This window comes from Lepus europaeus, chromosome 11 (genome assembly GCF_033115175.1).
Source record: "Lepus europaeus isolate LE1 chromosome 11, mLepTim1.pri, whole genome shotgun sequence".
Classification (NCBI taxonomy): domain Eukaryota; kingdom Metazoa; phylum Chordata; class Mammalia; order Lagomorpha; family Leporidae; genus Lepus; species Lepus europaeus.
Window position 1 is genome coordinate 20,863,907 of NC_084837.1, and position 21,523 is coordinate 20,885,429.

Sequence of the window (21,523 nt, forward strand, 5' to 3'; positions counted from 1 at the left end):
GGGTATGAGATGGGTTAGGCAAGTGGAAAAGAGTTGTGGGGAAGATTTAAGAACAAACAAAACGCATACTCTCTGAAAGCAAGCCTATGTCGTTTTGTGCTGCTGTGTTTGATTGGGGGTTTGTCTTGTTGGGTAGCTGTAGCCCCCACCCTAGGGGAGCATCGCTCGCCTGCCTGGATTCTTCAAACACAACTTCCCATCTCTACAGCCGGGGCTCCTCCCTTGTCCTCAGCGGCTTTGTTCTGTCTCCGTCCAGCCCAGGCCATCAGGGAGCCATGAGGGAGGGTGCCCTCTCCTCCCCTGGGACAAACACCTGTATGAAGGCACTTGACCAGATAGAAGCACAGCACTCTCAGATGCTTTTTTTTTTTTTTAAAGGGATGCTGGCATCCCAGGCCGGGTTTAATCGGCTGCACCACGATGCTGGCTTCTCTCAAATTCTTTGTCAAGCTTGAGCTCAAGCCCTTTCCTGCCAGACTTTTACCTTCTCTCTCCCGTCGAGCAGTTGTTCTGTTAGCGCCAGTGGATGGGGTCATACAGCCGTGCTTTCCCTAACATCTGGGTGCTTTCCTTTTACATGGATCTGAACAGAAGGCTAATTGTTTTCTCTTAAAAATGTTAATTTTTATCTCTCATGATATGCATCGGGCAATGTTTGTCTTGTTTTTTTTTTTTTTTTAAGGTAGGATTTTAAGATTTTATTTGAGATGTAGAGTTACAGACAGTGAGAGGGAGAGCAGAGAGGTTTTCCATCTACTGGTTCACTCCCCAAATGGCTGCAATGGCCACAGCTGAGCCGATCCAAAGGCAGGAGCCAAGAGCTTCTTCCAGGTCTCTCACATGGGTGCAGGGGCCCAAGGACTTGGGCCATATTCTACTGCTTCCCCAGGCCATAGCAGAGAGCTGGATCGGAAGAGGAGCACCCTGGACTCGAACCTGCACCATTATGGGATGCTGGTGCCACTGGCAGAGGATTAACCTGCGCCACATTCAGGCCCGGTTATATATTTTTTTCCGGTCATATTTTCCTTTGCTCTTCTGCATCCATTTTTTGTCAATATATGCTTATGAACGCCTAGGCTATGCCCCATCTTTCGGAACTCTGAGCTCACTGGGAAGTTCTGCCCCACGTAAGGAGTGTTGCCACTGGCGGTATCACTTCCTTAGGCTTGAGGGAACTCGTAGATTTAGAGTGAAGCCTGCATCTTTGAGAGTCCGTCTACAGCTCATTACCTCATCAGCTCACGTCGTGGGCCTCTAGGCTTTTCCTGAACCTGCCTTTTTTTTTTTTTTTTAAGATTTATTTATTTATTTATTTGAAAGGCAGAGTTAGAGAGGGGGAGGGACAGATCTTCCGCCCCCTGTTACTCCCCAGCTGGCCACAGTGCCGGCCCCAAGGCCTCTCTCTGGTTGCCTTCTCTGCAGAGGACCCTGGCACGGGTCACGTGTGCCTTGGGTGAAAACCTCAGACTCGCTTAATGCCACAGGTTCTGCAAATGTGTATGTCAATATCTAAAACTACACGCTAATAATAACAAGTGTTTATCCTGTGTTACTCAACTCCTTCTCTATCCATCTTTCTATGCCATAGTCACCTTTATGGTTTTCTGTGAACATTCTCCCCCATTCCCTTTCATTTTTAATTCAAAAATAGCCTCATAATAAACATTTGTTGAGTGAATAAAATCTAGGTCGCTACTGTGTAGCAGGTGCTAAGGTGATAATGGCAGGTGATAAGGTCGAGCCCCTTGCCCACACAGCTCTTGCTAAAATAAAGGGATCAATTATAGTCAGGTATAACTATGACATTAAGGCTTCTCATGGTGCTATAGAACCAAGAAGGATATTTAATGTAACCAGGTGAAGGTCAAGGAAGGCTTCCTGGAGGAAGTGACACCTACAGTGTGGTTGAAAGAATAAGTCGAAGTTGGGCTGGCCAAAAAGTTGGCAGATGTTTGATAATCTCAATCCATGAAATATTCTCCATCCCTAAGTAAAACTACTCTTTCCTCTACCTTAACTTCGATTTAGAATGAAGCAGAGAATAAATAAAACCTCTAATTGGGGAGCTCATTATGCTGGTAACTTTAAAACTATCTTTCTGGAAACCAGGTGGAATTCACCATTGATACACTGGGGTCTTTTGTTTTCTGTATTGTCCTCAGATTCAGCTGGAAGGTCAAGTGAAAATCCTCTGTGTCCCAGCCTTCATTTTCTTGGCCTGGATTTTGTAGTTGGGGACAGCGGGGTGCGGTTCTCAGGGCTCCAGCTCAGATCTCGGTCTCCCCAGTGTCAGCCATTAGCAGGTGGAATCCTTGACGGGCTTTTGGCAACAGGGCACAGTGATGTTCCAGTGGGACAGGCCTGCCCACCCTCCTGCGATGGTGATGTCCTTTCAGGTGCTAATAAGCGGTTTCGCATCTGCTGTTGGAGGGGGTCTTGGCCATTTCAGGACTGAGTGGAGCTTTGCAAGGTGGTCTGGATTTTCCCACTAAGTGCAAAGATCCATGTGCACCACGTGGTCAATCCCTCGTATTTTTTCTTGTAGCACCATTCCATTAGCCATTGTTTTGATCATTTTGTTCTACCAGCTCTGCTGCTTCCCTCCTGCCTGGCCATAGTAGGCTCCTCTGGTCTTTGCAGTTTCTGGTCTCTTCTCTGCACTCTGCCAAGAGGCAGTTCTTAAGTCCCATCATCCTTTGCTCCATGGAGAAATGGCTTCCACTCAGTAGCAAACATCAATGGGTTACTATTTACAGGGACAAATCCTGAATTTAAAAAATGTGGGATTTAGTTTCCTTTCTTTGTATAGCACCTATCCAAAGACAAAAAGCAGTGGTCCAAATTGTTTTAGGTTTATCTGCAAAATATATTTAACAGTTTATAAAGGTATTTAAAATATGCTTATTGGTAACTTGGAAAATCAAAAAAACATTTATGTACTCTTGCTGGCAGACTTCTTTTTTAAAGATGAGAACATTTATCTGACAAAATCTTAACACACTAAATCTGATGCCCTAAGTTACCTTCCTTTCCAATAACTTAGGATAGCTTGCAGTTGAAAGGATATTATAACCCAAAATTAATTCTGTGCTCCACCAGCAAAAGAAATTACATAGGACACTCAAGAGAGCCAAGAGGTTTTTGGTAAAATAGCACTTATTTAGAACTGCTTTGAGGTGCCACTTAATGTGCTGGGTCTTGAATGTTATGGAAAAAATAGATGACTAGTGCTATTTTTAACATTTTCCCTTTGTGTCTTAACAGTTACGAACCTGAGCTGTTTCCTGGCCTTATTTACAGAATGGTAAAACCAAGGATTGTGTTGCTTATCTTTGTATCTGGAAAAGTTGTGTTGACAGGTAAGATCTAAGATTATTTTCTGACTTTCATAAAGCTCAGTAGTTCCGTGTGTGCTTTGCTTTTCCTTGTCAATAGCTTTGTTTGGGCAATACCTAAAGCAGTGACTTGTACGTGTTTCTGTCATTTTGAGATGATGTATTCGTCTTTGCATTCTGCCTTTTTATTAGCAGTTATAACACAGCTAGCTTAACCTGCTGTCACAAACTCTTCTTAGAGACTTCCAATGCCTGCACATTGTTCTAAGATTGAAGTTGGGACCATTCTAGGCTTTGTGGACCACAGAGTCCATCGCAACTACTGAACTCTGGTATTGCAATGTGAAAGCAACCATGGACATTATACAGAGAATCAGGCCCTAAAGTGTGAATTTCATATCAATGTTATTCTTTTGACTTTTATTTCCTGCACCCAACCGCTTAACAATAAAGAAATTCCTAGCTCACAGGCTCACGTAGTGGGTTGACCTTGGCTGGCCCACTTAATTTTCCTGCCCTGTGTTCTAACATGTTAGTGAGTCCAACTAAGCCTCACATGGTCAGATACTTTAAGTGTTCCTTGTCTATCTGCTACTTATAAATTTCATAGACATTTGGCTATTTGTATGTGAAGAGAATTATTTTTTTAGTGTGATGCTCATAAATCTTGAAGAATATGGCTGTTTCTAAGATTCTTAGCACAAAAGACCAAGTCCATTTAAAGGGCTGTACAATATAGTTCTTCTAGATAATATGTTCCAACCAGTGATGCATTTGAGTGTCTTTTACTAAACCCTCGGCATTCAAAACAAAATGGTATAAAAGAAAACTTTAACGTACAAGTGAAAATTATCTTACTGCTTTAACCCCACTGATAATCAGAAATAGAAAATTTACCATTTTTCAACATAATGAAAAAGTAGCATTTAATCTCTTGTGAACAATGTGCACATAATTCTCTGTACCTACTTGGTTTTTATTTTGTCTAAGGATTTGGATGAGTCCACTGAAATCTTACAGATAATTACTGTTTGTATTGGTGACTTTTAAAAAATTATTTTAATTGTACATATTTACGGAGTTCAGTGTGATAATTCAAACTGTGTACTCAGTGAGTGCTGATCGAATCAGGTTAGTTGGTATTTCCATCTCCTTAACACCTAAAAACATGGATTAACTCTACCATTGTACATCTCCATGCGGTACAGTGTGACATTCAAGAAATATACATGATATGTACAAATCAAATCAAAGCAATCAACATTTCCCTGACCCCATCATCATCACATCTGAGCGCGCACCGCTCCTTCGTCTGCTTAGAAAATCTACAACAGGCTATCGTGAATACTAGAGCATACTCCTTCCATCTAACCATGTTACAGTAGCTGTTGTCCAACCTCCCGCTCTCCTGCTCCCTCCCCCACCTTTCCCCACTCCAGTGATCTCTGCTCTACATTCAGATCGGCCTTTTGTGGAGCTTGCTCATGTGAGAGAACACACACTTGTCTTTCCCTTGACATGACGTCCTCCAGGTCCATCCATTTGGCTGCAAGTGACAAAATGTTCTTTTGTACTGGCTGAATAGTATTCCGTTGTGTATAAACATAACCTTTGTATTTTTTAAGATTTACTTATTTATTTGAGAGGGAGAGTGAAAGTGAGAGTGGGAGAGAGAGAGAGAGAGATCACGAGCGAGCGAGCAAGCGAGCTCTTCCATCTACTGGCCACAATGGCCAGAGCTGAGCCAATCCAGAGCCAGGAGCTTCTTCCGGGTCTCCCACATGGGTGCAGGGGGCCCAAGCACTTGGGCCATCTTCTACTGCTTTCCCAGGCCAGAGCAGAGAGCTGGATTAGAAGAAGAGCAGCTGGGACTCAAACCAGCGCCCATATGGGATGCCGGCGCTGCAGGCAGAAGCTTAGCTCACTACGCCACAGCACCGGTCCTATAACCTTCTCTCTATCACTTCATCCTTTCACTTATTTTTGTTTTTGTTACCTGTGCTTTTGGAGTCTTATCTGTAAAATCAATCTAGATTGATTCCATATCTTCGCTATTGTGAATAGCACAGCAATAAATATGAGAGTGCAGGTATCACTTTGATTTGCTGATTTCATTTCTTTTGGAGATATATACCCTGAAGCATGCTAGCTCACTGTACGTGGCAGCTCTGTTTTTTTCTTGGCGCTTCCATACTGTTTTCTGTAATGTCTATACTAATTTATATTCCTGCCAACAGTGCACAGGAGTTTGTGTCTCTGCATCTTCATTAACATTTGTTGTTAACCTCTTTTTGATAGTAGCCATTCTAACTAGGGTAAAATGATTTCTCATTGAAGTGTTCACATTTTTAGTTTGTTTATTTGAAAGAGAGATCTCTGATCTATTTGATTCACTCCCCAAATAGCCACAACAGCCAGGCCTGGGCCAGGCCAAAGCCAGGAGCTAGGAACTCCTGCCTGGTCTCCTCGGGGCCCAAGCACATGGGCCATCATCTGCTGCTTTCCCAGGCACATTAGCAGCAGGAAGCTGGATTGGAAGCAGAGCAGCCAGCACTCAAACCAGAACTCCCATAGGGGGTGCCAGAGTCCCAAGTGGCCGCTTAACCTGCTGCGCCACACCAGCCCCTCACTGTAGTTCTGATTTGCATTGCCTGTCCGCTTATGGTGGTGGGCATTTTTTTCATAAATTTGTTGACCACTGGAATGTCCCCTTGTGAGTGGTCCAGCCATATCATTTTCCAATTTTAATTTTTAGCTGAGTTTTGGGGAGTTCTTTATATATGCTGGATATTAATTCTTTGTCAGATGAATAGTTTGCAAGCATTCTCTCCCATTCCACAGGCTGTGTCTTCACTCCTATTGTTTCTTTGGCTGTGCGAGGGCTTCTTAGTTTTGATATGATCAGTCTTCCTCCAAGCATAAATTGGCAAACACAGGCTAAGTTCCTATTAGAGGTTTCCTTAAAAATCCTCAGATCACATCAGTGATTCCACTTACCCCAAACAAACAACTCAACCCCAAAAAAAAGCTTTCAAGCACACATTTGCTAGAAGTTTCAAACAACAAAAGGGTTATTGTTGACACAAAATAATGAAGACCATTCAACATACTTGCCTAAAATTTGTGTCAATTACTCAGAATAGGCAGGTTTCAATCTCTTCATTCTTGCAAGTTGTGGATGATCACTTCTGTGGACGAGGGGCTGACGTGTACCAGTTGAGATTCCAATTCTTCTTGTGAAGTAAAAGTCTGCTGACATGAGGAATAAGCATTATCCGTGAGTGTTACCTGTTTATGCCATATTGCCTTAACCTACGCCACGAAGCGTTGCGTGCAGGGTTACGTGACTTTTGCCTCATCCTTAGAGACAAGTGTTCCTACTCCTTAATCTAAGGTACCTAGACTCTCTTCATCCAGAAAGACATTAAAAACCCAAGGACCCAGTTTGGAGTAAATAAACACCCAGAGAAAGGAATCAACAAAGTCTCCTTTTGGCCTTGCCTCCACACTGAAGCTGGGGTGCTGGGGTCGGGTGGCCGGCCAAAGTGCTGGAGGCTCCCACTTGGCCTCCAGCAGCGTGGTCAAACGGGGCTCTTTGCATAGATGCTTTGCAAGCAAGGGACCGACGAAGATGAATAACTCTTGCTTAGAAGATGGGAGCATGTTGAAATGACAAATGCCTTTTGAGTTTGTAGAAAGCCAGGGATCCCAGCTGTTCCCCTGGTAGGAACGCTAGAGCCCCAGTGCACAGGGCACACACACTCGGGGCTACTTGAAGCCATTACACTGCTGTAGGGCCTTAACAACATTTCACTCCCGTGAAGTTCTCTGCAGAGCTCCGGGCACCATGTGCATGGTTGCATGTGAATGTGGCAGTACAGTGTGCCAAGCACAAAGAGGCCCAGCATCTTGCTCTCAACCAGCAGAATGCAGGGTCCCTGGGCCAAGCGCAAACTGTTTTTCCAGCTCCAGGCTTGTTTGCTGTGGCTGGTGTGGCGTTTCAGACCCGAGTTTTTTCTCAAGCCATACTAAATTTAATAGTATGTCTAGGTCCTCCTGGAATAATACACAGTGAACAGCAAAATGTCAACTTTCACTTCCAGGATCGTAAGAACAGTTAACGTGTGAGTGGGCACTCAAATGACAGGCACGGTGCTTAGGATGGACTTCTTAGAAATTACTGTTTGATGGCTGGTACCGTGGCTCAATAGGCTAATCTTCCACCTGCGGCGCCGGCACACTGGGTTCTAGTCCCGGTCAGGGCGCCGGATTCTGTCCCGGTTGCCCCTCTTCCAGGCCAGCTCTCTGCTGTGGCCTGGGAGTGCAGTGGAGGATGGCCCAAATGCTTGGGCCCTGCACCCCATGGGAGACCAGGAGAAGCACCTGGCTTCAGATCAGCGCGGTGCGCCGGCCACAGCAGCCATTGGGGGGGTGAACCAACAGTAAAGGAAGACTTTTTTCTCTGCGTCTCTCTCTCTGTGTCCACTCTGCCTGTAAAAAAAAAAAAAAAAAAAAAAAAGAAAAAAATTACTGTTTGAGACAGAGAAACAGAGCCCCCACTTGCTGGTTCATTGCCCAAGTGCCCCACAGTGGCCCCAGACCAGGACCAAAACCCAGAGCCAAGAACTCGATCCAGGTCTCCCATGTGAATGGCAGGGACCCATGTGCTTGAGCCACCACCATTGCCTCCCAGGGTGCACATCAGCAGGGAGCTGGAACCAGTACTCGACCCCAGATGATCCAATATAAGTGCTAGGCCAAACGCCCACCCTTAAGTTAGGACTTTTATATGAGATCTGTGTAACTCCAGGAAGTTGTACTCAATCCCTGTTTCCTCCCCTGTGACGTGGGGACAATGGAAAGCTCTAATAACGTCAACTGTACGTGCTGCAGCACAGTGGCAATGGGTGTGCCTGGCCCCTGGGCCCACCGTCCTCACTACGCTGCCCTGGCTCCAGGCCAAGAAAGCACTTGTGCAGTGTCTCGTGCACTTTCTTCTTAATTCTCCTTGTCCGCTGATGGCAGCTGAGCAGGTGCAGTGGTGACGGAGGGACTCTGGAGCCCAGCGTCTGAATCCAGGCTCTACCACTGTGGGCTGTGTGGCCTTGGGTGAGTTGACATCCTCCATCTTGATTTCCATATGTGCGAAGTGGCCATGGCAACTCCTAAGTTGTTGGAAAGAAGAAAACAGTGTCTGGCACATGGTATAAACATTAGCTGACTGTTAATCTCCTTGAAAACCCAATCTCCTGGGCTATTCCCCGTCATTAAAAGGCATGGGATTTGCACCTTCCTGGTGCTAGGAAGGTAGCATCTAAAGATGCTTCCCACGTACCCATGTGTCTCCAGCATCAAGGGGGACAAGGCTGGGTCACTGTGGTGGAGGAGGCACCTCCTGTCAGCTCGGCATCAGTGGTTCTTGGGGATAAGCAGGTCAGAGAAAGCAGATCCATGGGCAGACGTTAATGAATAGCCTTGTCCTGGTTACCAGTAATCTAACAGGTTGGTGTATACAGTAAGGTGAATACCTCGAGGAGTTTGTTATATATATATTTTTTAATTTGCAAGATTCTGGCAAATGTGGCATCTGGGGAAGTAGGATGTGTTGTTCGGACTTGGTGTAGGAAGAGAACTGGAAAGCCCAAGTGCTACTACAGGTTGGTACTTGGGCTGGCAGAGGGGCAGGAGGTTAGGGAGAGTTGTTTCTGTCCCCCAAGTGGCAGCCGTCACAGCCGGAAGAAAAGGACTGGTTACATCCTACTTTCAAGGCAAGGGCCATCTGATTGGAGCCTGGTGCTGCCACTTAGGGTTTTGGTGACTGTTAGCAGGACTACACCAATTTGGGTTCCTTGGAAGTTTTGATGCCAGTATTTAACTGAAAAAGTATTTGACAAAATTGACCAAATCTTAATTTTATACAACATTTTGTGGACGGCCCTGCTGTAAAGCAAGTGATGGATGTCCGGACAGAGGTCGGTGAGGTCTGAGCCTCAATGCATATAGACGTGAGTTTTTATGTGGTTTAGAAAAAATGGTACAAAGTGAAGTCCATGGTTATCCATGGACACACTGGTCCTGAACAACATGGAACCAGGAGAGGCTTGGATTGGATTTAGAGGTGGATAGAGGACAACCCCCCACCTCCCCACACCGTGGTTTCTGGGGAAATGGAATTCAAAGTTTATTTTGGTGCCAACACGATTGAAATCCTTGCACAGTTTTCTCATAATACTTCCTGGACTTTTTAAAGTCCTCCTGAATGCATGGGTTTCAAATGTACTTTGTACTCAGATCCCCTTTGGTTCCATTTTCCACCAGCTTTTTGAGTTATCCTCTCCTGTTTGCTACATCTATCCTGTCTTACTGTCCACTAAGGAGGCTGCTCCAGGCAATTGCCTCCCGGAGCCACAAAAGCTGATAAAACCAAAGGCAAGTTCTTCTATAATAGCCCTTCATGTACTGCAGCCAGAAACACTGTTTGGCTCCTACAGACCAGTCTCTCTTTGGGGATCAACATTTTTAGGCTGAGGCACAGAATTTTTCATGCGGGTGTCAGTAATTTGTCTCCTCCCCACCCCCTGCTGCCAGGTGGAGTGCCACAGATAAGAGGCTCCTTGGCAATGTTTTGCACTGACCTAGCCAAAAAAAAAAAAAAAAATCAAGTTGATGAGGACTTCATCCTTGATTCTTTATATTTTTTTAAACTTGAGGTAGAATTCACATGACAATAACTCAACCACTTTATAAAGTTCGGTGGCCTTGTAGCGCCACCAGCATGGTGTGCTGTGGATGCACTACCACCTCTGTCTAGTTCTAGAATGTTTCCAGTGCTCCAAATACGACCCCATGCCGTTAACCAGCTTCCCTGCAGTCCCCTGTCCCCTCGGCCCCTGGCATTCTGTTGCGGTGGAGCGACCTAGTCTGGGTATTTCCTGCCATCAGCTTTGTGTTCTTTGTCTAAGATGCTCTCCTTGGCGTGGCTCTGAGCTGCATCTGCGTGGCAGCAGGCGTCAACCCTGACTTCGATGGCTGAGCGGTATTCTGGTGTCTGCACACACCACACACTTGTGTCCGTTCCCCTCTCGGGCATGCCGGCGGCGTGGAGTAGCGTGCGACGGAAGTACAAGTGGTTTCAGCACTGGGTTTCAGCCTGGGGGAGTGTTTGCCCAGAAGTTGGACTCGCTGGGTCATGAGGTCACTCGTTACCTTTGTGAGGACCCGCCAAACTGCTGAACCCTCTGACACCCCCGCCAGCAACACACCAGGGATCTGCTTTCTCCACTTGCTTGTTGTCATGTTTGTCTTCTTGGAAAAAAAAAAATTTCATATGGCTCATCCTGGCTTCCAAATCCCAATTTCCACCTGCCTCTCGAACCTGGTCGTGGTCCTGTTGTAATTTCTTCTCCTGAACCCTATAATTAAACCAGGGCCTGTTTCTTCTACTGAAGCCTCCCTCCCTTCCAACTTGACAGCTCTCGGGAAAGTCTTTATCAACTGAAGCTACTTTTCATTTCTCTCCAGGCTAACAATTTTCATATTCCTTTCACTCACCTCTTCCTCTTCTCACCCGGGAAGGCAGCCGGTAAGTGTCTTGTACAGAACCATCAGGAGGCCCAGCCCGTGGCCCCAGCACAATGAGCTGCGTGCTGTGGAGGTGGCAGTTGGTGACAAGCGATGAGTGGGGACTGACGGATGAGATTCCCCAAGGGTGGAGACTTGTCTAAGTCACGCTGTATCCTTCTAAATCCCAGAGCTATTATGCTATACTTAAATCCCTTGAAACCTGCAATTAAGAGTGACAGTGGTACAATTTTTGTCCCTAATGATCCCATCTATCTATACACTGAAATTTAAAACTCTAGAAAAGCTTCTTCCAGTTTGTCTCAATCTGTAGTCACTCTTAGGGGCTCAAGCTGTTAAACAGAGACCAGAGTGAATCCTGGTGGCTCATAGCTAAGTGCCCCCGGGCAATGACTGACCACACCCGTACTGTGGAACTCCCATGGAACTCCCAGAAAATGTTTGCTCTAGGGGATGAGTTTGATGGAAATACAACTGTAGTTGCCAAATTCTTTACTGAAAATAAATTTCACTTCTCAGGAACTGTTAAAGAAGTGCAAACCTATGAGAAGTCACTGAATGGGCCAGGTGTTTGGCTTAGCTCCAGAGTGGAGCACCGGGGTTTGATCCTAACTCGAGTTTGCTATTAATACAGACCCTGAGAGGCAGCAGGTGGGGTGGTTGAAGGGGGAGTCCTGGATTTTGTGAGCATCAGGGCACAGAACCAGCACATGAGAGGCCTCTCTTGCTGTCTGCCCCTCAAGTAAATAATTCTTTAAAAAATTATTTTTAAACTTAAATTTTTTTAAAAAGTGACACGATGAGATTTTAGTGTTAAGAACATGTTGGTATTGTTTTTATATTAACGATTGTGTACACTTGGATTTCTTTGTAGGTGCCAAAGAACGTTCTGAAATCTACGAAGCATTTGAAAACATCTATCCTATTCTCAAAGGCTTTAAAAAAGCCTGAGACTGTTACCATCTCGCATTAAACTGGTTTGAAAATGGACACGAGCCCAGCAAGGACACAGCTGTAACTGTAGGTGCTCCAAGTACATTTTGACTAATTTAAAGGGTGATTCTCTGAGTAACCATGCCTGAAAAAATGAAAAAAAAACTTCTCACTTAAAAATGGCTCTTGTGTGCCATTTTAAAAATTGAGCAAGTAAACAATTCAGAATTGGAGAGATTAGGGCCTTGCTAGAAAGATATTGTGGTATTGTTAGAATTCAGTGCTCTGCTCTTGTTAAATTTGTAACACAGGAACATGTGTCCCCTGAAAACACTTCACAATATACAGAAATTTCAGTTCAGAAACTAATGTAGCAGGAGAGCAATGAATGTGTCTAAGTTTTGCCTTTTAAAATATTCAACAGATGATCCTGTTAGGTGATGGACACTGCAAATGATGTTGTGAGAATAAAAATGAAACGTGGAAAGTCTGAGACCTTGAAGGCCTTTCATGGGGGAGGCTCAGAGAAAACCATTTCCCTCATTTAAAAAGAAACCCTAAACTTTCAGACACCATTCATGGTTAGTGGAAGCTCTGTTTTAAACATAGAGGGGAATTTTGCGTGCTTTTGTAATCCAATATAATTGTGTAAAAACCGACTAGGTAAGGCCATCTGAGAGGACGCGGGACAGAGGGCTCCTATTTAGGACTTTGAAGGTTGCACAGTCAGCAGCCTTTGTTGATGGAGCTGTTGAGTGAGGGATGGGGCTACCCTAACTCCTGGTCCTAGGTGCGCAGTGGGAATGCCTCTTGCCAAGGTAAGGAAAGAGGTTTGTGGGAAGGTAGAGTTGTGTCTCCCACCTGGCCAGGGAATGGGGAGTATCACTTGACACCTGGCAGGCAGTTAGGAATCCCGAGAGGCAGAGTTTGGGAGAGAATGGAGGGGAGCCCTCAGCCTCCTAACATAACCCCTGACCATCACCAGGCTGGATGATTTGACCCACAAACCCACTTTCCTTTGTTCCCTCTGTAGTTGAAAGGCATTCTCAAACTCTGAGTCACCCCCTCACTATGTTCCTCCCCTGCCCCTCACTGCCACCCCAAGAAACAAGAAGCGAGGTCCTAACGAGGTATCCAGCGCCGACTCTAAGTGTGGTCTGGGGTAGGCAGGGACGCCGGCCTTTAGGTAACGTTGGCTTTTCAGACTGACTTGGACGTCTTCATTGGCTCCTTATCAGTCAAGTGTTACTAGATTACCATTGTCGTATTTCTTAACCCTGGCGGTGTTAGCTGGGTCCGTTGAACGTGAGAAAATGGACACAGAGACGTTAAGGAGTTCGGCCCCCAGTCACACAGCTGTTAAGCAGGTGGATGACCCAAAACTCCCAGGCCCCCTCCTCCCGACTTAGCTACAGTTTTAGCCAAACTTGAAAACAAAGCCCTTGAATCTGGTCTTATTCCCAGAATCCTTGGGGGCATCGTCCTATTTTTTTGCTGAGGTTTGCCGCGTTAACGAGTGGCCTTGGCCCGAAGCAGCCGAGGAGATTTTGTGCGGCGCACCAGCCCTCTAAGACAAGGGTCCCGGCGCCGCGCAGGGTTCCGGGGGGCTGAGCCCCGGGCTGGCGGGGACCCCGGCGCGCCCCGCCCCGCGGCCCTGCCCCCGCCCCGCCCCCTCGCCCAGGATGCACCTGGTTGAAAACAAAATCCCACGTGACTGGCTCCGCTCTCAGACCATCATGGCGTCTCCCAGTGGGAAGGGAGCCCGGGGGCCGGAGGCTCCGGGCTGCGGGCCCCGGCCGCTCGCTCGGGACCTGGTGGACTCCGTGGACGACGCGGAGGGGCTGTACGTGGCGGTCGAGCGGTGTCCGCTGTGCAACACCACCCGCCGGCGGCTGACCTGCGCCAAGTGCGTCCAGAGCGGCGATTTCGTCTACTTCGACGGCCGCGACCGGGAGAGGTAAAGGCGGCCGCCACGGCCTTATTGTGTCTCGGTGTCGCGTCCGGCCGAGCCCCCGGAGCCTGGGGTCCCTCCTTCGGGCTCCGCAGCCCGGCGAGAGGAGGGTGACTGCTTTGCTGCCGGGGGACGGGGTGGGGGTGGGGGTCAGATGAGAAAAGGTCGCTGTCTCCCCATCGCCCACCCGAGAGTAGATGGTCCCCACGCTGCTCTTGGATACTAGGGGGAAAGAATAGATGGCGATTCTCCGCAGAAGTCCTCTGTTGCTGCCATAGAGTTCGGTGCCCGGGTTCTTGATGTACTCTTAAAGGCTTGGTTTAGCGCGTTTCTCTCTCTCTCTCTCCGTCTCTCTCCGGAGACACACCAGTAATTCTCTGGAGGCAGGATCAGAAAGGACCCACTAGCTGAGGAAGAGGGGTCTGGGCCGTGGGCGCTGGTGCCACAGGTGGACCTTGTGATCAAGACAGGCTTACTCTAAGGTGTGGACCGGGGCTAACTACTCCGTATTTAAACTCCTTGATAAGTCCCGTCTGCTCTTGAAAATCTATCCCACACCTGATCTCTCTGAAGTCTCCCGGCATCTACTCTATCCTAAACCTTATCCTAAATCTCATTCTTTGACCATCCTCTGCCGCGATGTAGGATAGGATTATTGTCTCGTGTATGCTTCCACCCTTGCTCTTTTAATTCCCATGTTGCAGTGATAAGGATGCCTCTCGTTATCCTCTTGAGATCTTCCAGGGGCTTCCCATTTTGAGAGGGGGCGGGGGGAAGCCAGAGTTGTGTATTATGTGTTCTCCTCCCACACTAGTTTCTTGGATACTCATTCTGCTATACTTGGCTTCCCTGTCGGCCTTCATGCGAAGTCTCCTGTTGTCAGGGCCTTTGCGGTCCAATTCAGACTGCCAGGAACTCGTCTCCCAGCAGTCTTCAGGGCTGCCTCTTTGCTTCCTTCAAATCTCAGCTCATACATGAGACTTTCTGACCCTTCAATAGGATGCTAACCTCTATCCTGCTTAACTGCTGTATTGGCTTCCAAAGCACTAGGCTCCATCTGACGGCCTACGTGTTAATTCATCTAAACGCGCTCCTCCCCCCCCCCCCCACTCCACACACACACACACGTGGTAGTAACTAAAGAAAGGTTTAATAAATTTTTATTTGAAAGGCCGGAGTGGGAGGGACACACAGAGAGAGATCTCTTCAACTGGTTCACTCCCCAAATGCCCCCAACAGGCAGAGCTGGGCCAGGCCAAAGCCAGGAGCCAGGCCGTCAGTCCGGGTCTCCTACCTGGTGGCAGGAACCCAGCTGCTGAGGCATCATCTGCTGCTGCCCAGAGTGCACATTTGCAGGAAGTGGAGAAGCCAGGACTTGAACCCAGGCACTCCGGTTGGCATGCAGGTGTCCTAAATCACGTTTTAACCAATTCGCCACTCTCCCTGCCTTTATTGAGTGCATGAATGAATATACCCCTCCTTCCTAAACTTAGCTTATTTCTGGCCCATTTCAGTATTAGCCAGCAGGATCCACTTGTTTGGAAAGCCAGAATTCGGAGAGTTTTCTTGTATTCCCTGCAATCAAATCATCAGCAAGTCCAGTTCAGTCTGACACCAGAATGTTTCTTAAGTCTTCCTCTGTGAAACTCAGTCTCCTTACTGTGGCATGTGAAGCCCCAGGTGATTGGGCCACTGCTTAGCTCTCTAACTTTGGGGTAAGGCTTAGTTAGAGATGTGGGCTTTTGATTTGTGCTGCATTGAATTGAAGCCAGGCACCCCGACTTGCTCTGTGATTTTGGAGAAATTTCTTAGCTCTTCTAGTTTACTTCATTTTGAAAATGTGCAGGTGTCTAACTTCATAGGTTTCTGGCCGTGATCCCTTAAGAGCATGATTGAAAGTGCTTCGCGTGATACCTGGCATATATTAAGCACTCAGAAAATAAAGTTGTGCCATGCTCTCTTACTGCTCCACAGCTGTGGGCTTTCTCCCAGGTCATCAAACATGAAACTGTCCAACCACTGGGGGCGGGGAAGGCCCTTTCATCCCTTAGTGTTGCTTCTGCCTGGAACATTTCTTTGGTACCTTGTCCTTCACCTGTCAACTGAGATGTCACTTCCTCAGGCCCTCCCCGGCCTCCCTCACGGACGTGAGTTCCTCCCTCTGTCTCTCCTCTGATTGGGGGTCACAGCACCACTTCTTTCATGGTTCTCAGCACGGTGTGTAGTGCTGCATGTTTGAGGAGGATGGCTGCGTGTGGGATGTAGTCCGTGAAGGCGTGAGTTCTGGTTTTGTTCTCCCAGGTCACCAATTCTGCTGCTCGGAGTGGCAACGAGGTGTGTTGTTGAGGGGATGGCAAAGGCAGGGCGACCCCTAAGACTTAACATAGCACTTCTTTGCCGAATCTGTGCACGAAAGTGAATTACAAGAGGGGTATGTTAATGGTAGATTTCGGTTCCTGACCGACAGAAAAATGAAGAATACATGCAGGGCCGCCACACTGTGGTGCTGGGCAGCTCCACCTCTCTCCCCGTGCTTCCCTTTCTTGGGCTGTGAGCCTGTTCCCAGAACAGTGCCAGCATCTAGTAGGGTGAAAGACTCTCCCGAAACCCCGGCCTGCTGACCTCACAGCCAAATAATTGTTAGTGAGTTCTCATTGGGCACCATTATCTGCATAGAGTATTCTGGTAAGTTTTGGAGTAAATATGTATTTATTTGAAAGGCAGAGTTACACAGAGAGAGGAAGAGACAGATAAGTTCCGTCTGCTGGTTCACTTCCCAGATGACCACAATTGCCAGGGCTGGGCCAGGGTCGAGCCAGAAGCCAGGAGCTTTCAGATCTCCCCACGTGGGTGTAAATGGGTTTTTTCAGGTTTATTTAATAGGCTAGCTGAATATAGGCTTTAACGGCTTAGCAATTCAAAGACAATGAGATACTAAAGAAGTCTGTCTCACAGTTGAGAAGCATGTTTATTTTTGTGGACAGTATGAGTTTGGCAGTTAGATTAGTTAAAAAAATATGTGGGCTCAGGACTGTTGCTGGTCAGTGGGAAGGCTTTTTTGTAACTCCGGGGTCCTCACCCTCTTCATCTCCCCAATGTCCCTAGGCCTAAAGCAACACCCACTTCCTTCTCTGCTTTTTCTTCTGCCTTTCAACTTCTGCTAAATTAGGCAGTAGCCTCAACTTGGATCTTGGAAGTCTTTTAATGGAAATGTCATTTTTTGGGTTATACATCTATCTGGCACCCAAAATAGCCAGTACTTAATGGATAACTGGTAGGATGAAGGCATCTTGCCACTCAGAACTGGTAAGATGTCAGCTGACAGTTGGTGGGAGGAGGAGGCATAGGACTGGGAATGTGATTGGAGGGTTCCCAGGGAAAGCAGCCTGCTGGTGTGGGAACCAGTGGGTATTAGCAAGAAGGTGACTGACATTCAGTGAGCTACTGGATATTGCCCCTGGAAGTGCCTGCAGGTTGCTGTACTCTCCATCTTTAGACAAAAGTTTGCCGACGCTACTATTTGATTATGGCCTACCAGAAGGGTCTGGGCTCCTATCCCTTGCAGCCTTGTTGCTAGTGTTCCCACCAACAGGTGCAGATCTGCTAAGAAAATAATAGCTTTGGTTTTCAGTTGTTATCCCTGGCTCCTTCTGCCATTGTACCTTGTGAATTTTATGAAAGGCTTTCTCGTCGACTGTTCATATGGTATTCCCCCTCCCCCCACTGAGTTTAGTAACCTATTTTAAAGGTGATTCAAAAAGTTGTTGTGGCTGACTTACTCCTAGGCCGTGCTAATTCTTAAATTCATTTCAAGAATTGAAATAAATATGTATGTATATGTGAGAGTAAGTGTGTGTGCGCATGCGTTTGCGTGTAACAATATCAGAAAAGGAATTTGCCTGCTTTGTTAGGCAGCCTGAGATCCATCTTGGAGGATCATGTATGCTGTAATGAACCAAAGGCTGGGCCGGAGCCAGGAGAGGCAGCACCCTCAGCCTATACGCCCTTCCACCCGGAAGATTCCTGAAACGCCTGGATTCTCTCACCTGCAGGCGGCTGCCATCTGCTGCTGGCTGGGTTCTAACAGTCCCTAGGCCCAGCATTCATCAGAGCCTCTCCAGGGCTCAGGAGATCCACACTAAAGATTTTCAGAGCCTCTCCTAAGTTTTCATAATCTAAAGTCTCTTGCAAACACCAAAAGACATACTTTGTGCAAAATAAAATGTGATTATAAAGAGAACCCTGGACTTACCACCTGCTGTTGATACCTGAGGAGCTAAGTTGATGAGATGTTGCCAAGGATGTTTGCTGCCAACATGGTGTCTGCCAAGCTCCAGGGGCTGCGTGAGGCTGCAGAGAGAATGTGGGTTTTCTCGTAGAGACCTCCAGAGAGCAGCAAGGATCAGGCCTGTGGGAGAGTGTTCTTGTGAGAGCTTCTGAGTGATTTTGTAGTAAGGTCCATCTGCTTTGCAGTCCAATTAAAATTGGAAAGGGAATTATTGTTTTAAGGTTTATTCTGGGGCTGGCACTGTGGCCCCATGGGTTAAGCCGCTGTCTGTGACACCAGCATCCCATATAAGTGCTGGTTCCAGTTCTGGCTGCTCCACTTCCATTCCAGCGCTCTGCTAAGGCACCTGGGAAAGCAACAGGAGGTGGCCCAAGTACTGGGGCCCCTGCCATCCATGTGAGAGACCCAGTTGAATTCCTAGGTCCAGGCGTCAGTCCAGCCCAGCCCCAGCTGCAGCCATCTGGGGAGTGACCCAATGGATGGAAGATCAATCTCTCTCTGTGTTTCTCTCTAACTCTGCCTTTTTGCTCATGTGAGACGCTGGTGTTACAGGAGACAGTTCAGCCTGCTTCGCCACAGTGCTGGCCCAGGGAAACATTTTCATTGAGGATATTTTTCTTGTAACAAGATGTAGTTGAATTGAAGTGTTTTAAATTTTTGCAGTGATGAAAAATACAAAATGCATTTTTTCAGAAACCCAGGATTTATAAATTTGATATTTGAAACATCAAGATGTTTCTTGCAAACACTGTAGAAACATAAAGGTAAAATCTGTTAGAGTCCTGCCATGGAGGCAGCTGACAGGATCACCACAATGCTTTGCTATTTCTGTGCTGATTCTGTGCCGGGGGGTGATGACATAACCCGTGCTGTTTGGCAGAGTTTGCGTTTTCTTTGCATTTACTGTCCCTGAACATCTTCCACGTCAGTATAGAGAACATTGCTTCTTTTCTCAGGGTTACAAAGGTCACCTTTTTAAAACGTTTGTTTGAAAAAAGAGAGAGACATTCAAACAGAGTGTTCCCATCTGCGGATTTACTCCCAAAATACTTGCAACAGCCAGAGCTAGGACAGCCAAAGGCAGGAATCGGAAACTCAGTGTGGTCTCCCTTATGGGTGGCAGGGGCCCCACCACCCGAGCCATGGTCAGCTGCCCCCCAAGGTGCACATTAGAGGAAGCTGGAATTGGGGGCAGAGCCAGGACTGGAACCGAGGCACTTTGATGTGGGGTGCAGGTGCTAAGCCAAACCCCTGCCCCAAGATTACTCTATTTTAAATCCAAAGTTAGGATCTTTTCTATTTTTGTTTCTAAAAGATGTCTCAATTTAGAGTAAATAACTTTTTGTAGGATGGTGTGTTTATGTGTGCAGAAGCAAGTGTTGTTAGGACTGGTTCCGTAATCCTTCATTGTCTTCTCGTGATCTGATTCTGTAGTCCAGCTTAGCATAGATTAAGTGCAGAAGTCTCTCATGGTATTGACGAACTGGAAGACGAGCAGGTGTTGGGTGTCATGTGTCTGTACCGCCTGCTTTCACGCTTCTGTTTAACCAGATAGTGTGGTGTGTAAGCATTATTCCCATTTTACAAGCAAAGAAACTAAACAGTGTTTTCAGGTTTTCTTAGACTTTTATTTGCCAGTCCTGTCAGTGAAGAATGATTTTTATTTGTTTTTTATATTTATTTGAAAGAGTTAGAGAGAGAGAGATCTGTCATCTGCTGGTTCACTCCCCAAATGGCCACAACAGCTAGCACTGGTCCAATCTGAAGCCAGGAACTTCTTCAGGGTCTCCCATGTGGGTACAGAGGCCCAAGCACTTGGGTCATCTTCCACTGCTTTCTCAGGCACATTAGCAGTGACCTGGATGGGAAGTGGAACAGCCGGGACTTGAACTGGCACCCATATGGGATGCCGGTGTCAGAGGTGGTAATGGCTTTTACCTGCTATGCCACAACATTGGCCCCAGAATGGTTTTATTTTTTCATATCATAAATATTCTAACATAAGATTTAAAAAATCATAAGAACTGTTATTTTTTTAATATCTTAATTGCTTATAAGCTTCATTCCCTAAATGCCTAAAAAATTTATGGGAGAAAAAAAATTGATGGCTAGTAACTATTACAATGTTAATAGCTTAATTCAAGAAATACTTAGTTGGGTATCGCGGTGCTGTTGGTTAAGCCGCTACCTAGGATGCCTGCATCCCATATTAGAATGCCCAGTTCAGATCTTGGCTAGTCTGCACATCTGATCTAGCTTCCTTCCATGCGCCAAGAAAGCAGAGGATGGCCCGAGTGCTTGGTTCCCTGATACTCAGTGGTAGACTCAGATGGTGTTATTGTGGACTTATAGTGAGTAAACAAGTGGATGGCAAGTCTGTCACTCTACCTTTCAAATAAATAAGTCTTTAATAAATATTTAGCCATCTGCACTTAAATATGTATTAACCACTTCACTCACTTGATTTTTAGTTGTTGTTGTTTTAGAAGACTGAATGTGGGTGGAAGCACCATGAGCTTAGAGGGATTGCTGTATTCACTTCCTTGGCCACACAGGTGCCCTCAAGTGCTCACCTGAGACGCTGCTGTCTGTTGTCTTGAGCCAGAAATGGCTGCTCCTCTACCACAACTTAGTCCAAATCAGAGAGGGGATTTGGGAGAAGTTCCATCCTGCTGACCTGAGAGCTGGCTGGGCTCCCTCCCTCCTCACCTCCCTGTGGCTGAGGAACCTCTGTCCCAGGGGACCTAAGAACTTTAGATAGTTTGGGAGAACTTTGTCTATATTTTTATAGTGGGTGTGAGCTTCAAAAAGGGAGCATAAATATTTGGATAGCTAGAATGGTGTCTTCAGATTCTAAAGGGGTGTATGATTGTGGTAGAAAACTTGTTCAGACACGTGAAGAATGAAAGATCTTATCTGTGTTTTCACAGTTCTTAGTTTGGTATTTTCACTCCAGACTACTTTTATTCCAGTGTTAGGATTTCAGTCTTGTTTCTCTGTGTGTACGTGTCTGCAAAGCACTTGCACTTTAGAAAGTTCATGAAAAATAGAATCAAAATATAATCATTTTAGCATAAAATTGTTTAGAAGATTTATTCATTTTGGAAGTCAGAGGGAGAGACAGTTAGGGATCGTCCATCTACTGGTTCACTCCCCAGGTAGCTACTATGGCCAATGCTGGGACACGCCAAAGCCAAGAGCTTCATCTGGGAGTTCCACATGAGTGACAGGGGCCCAAACACTTGAGCCATCTTCTGCTGCTTTTCCGAGGTACATTAGTAGGGGTCTGGATCAGAAGTGGAGCAGCCAAGACAGGAACCAGCGCCCATATGGGATGCCAACACTGCAGGTGGCAGCTTTACCCGCTACAACACAACACCAGCCCTGATGTAACATTTTTTATAAAGATTTATTTACTTGAAAGGCAGAGTT

The 21,523-nt window shown here is 46.6% G+C and overlaps 2 protein-coding genes across 2 annotated transcripts in view; both read left to right on the plus strand.

Annotated features, from left to right (window-relative positions):
* The window catches only part of TBPL2 (TATA-box binding protein like 2), a 52,359-nt gene that overhangs the window by 24,431 nt on the left and 6,405 nt on the right, over positions 1 to 21,523 (plus strand). The window contains exons 7-8 of the mRNA XM_062206570.1: positions 3,268 to 3,362; positions 11,794 to 11,939. Of these exons, the coding sequence (XP_062062554.1) occupies positions 3,268 to 3,362; positions 11,794 to 11,870 (172 nt within the window). The 3' untranslated portion in view covers positions 11,871 to 11,939. The remainder of the gene's footprint in view (positions 1 to 3,267; positions 3,363 to 11,793; positions 11,940 to 21,523) is intronic.
* Positions 13,589 to 21,523, plus strand: part of ATG14 (autophagy related 14) — a 39,393-nt gene continuing 31,458 nt past the window's right edge. Inside the window, exon 1 of the mRNA XM_062205074.1 lies at positions 13,589 to 13,809. Coding sequence (XP_062061058.1) covers positions 13,589 to 13,809 — 221 coding nt within the window. The remainder of the gene's footprint in view (positions 13,810 to 21,523) is intronic.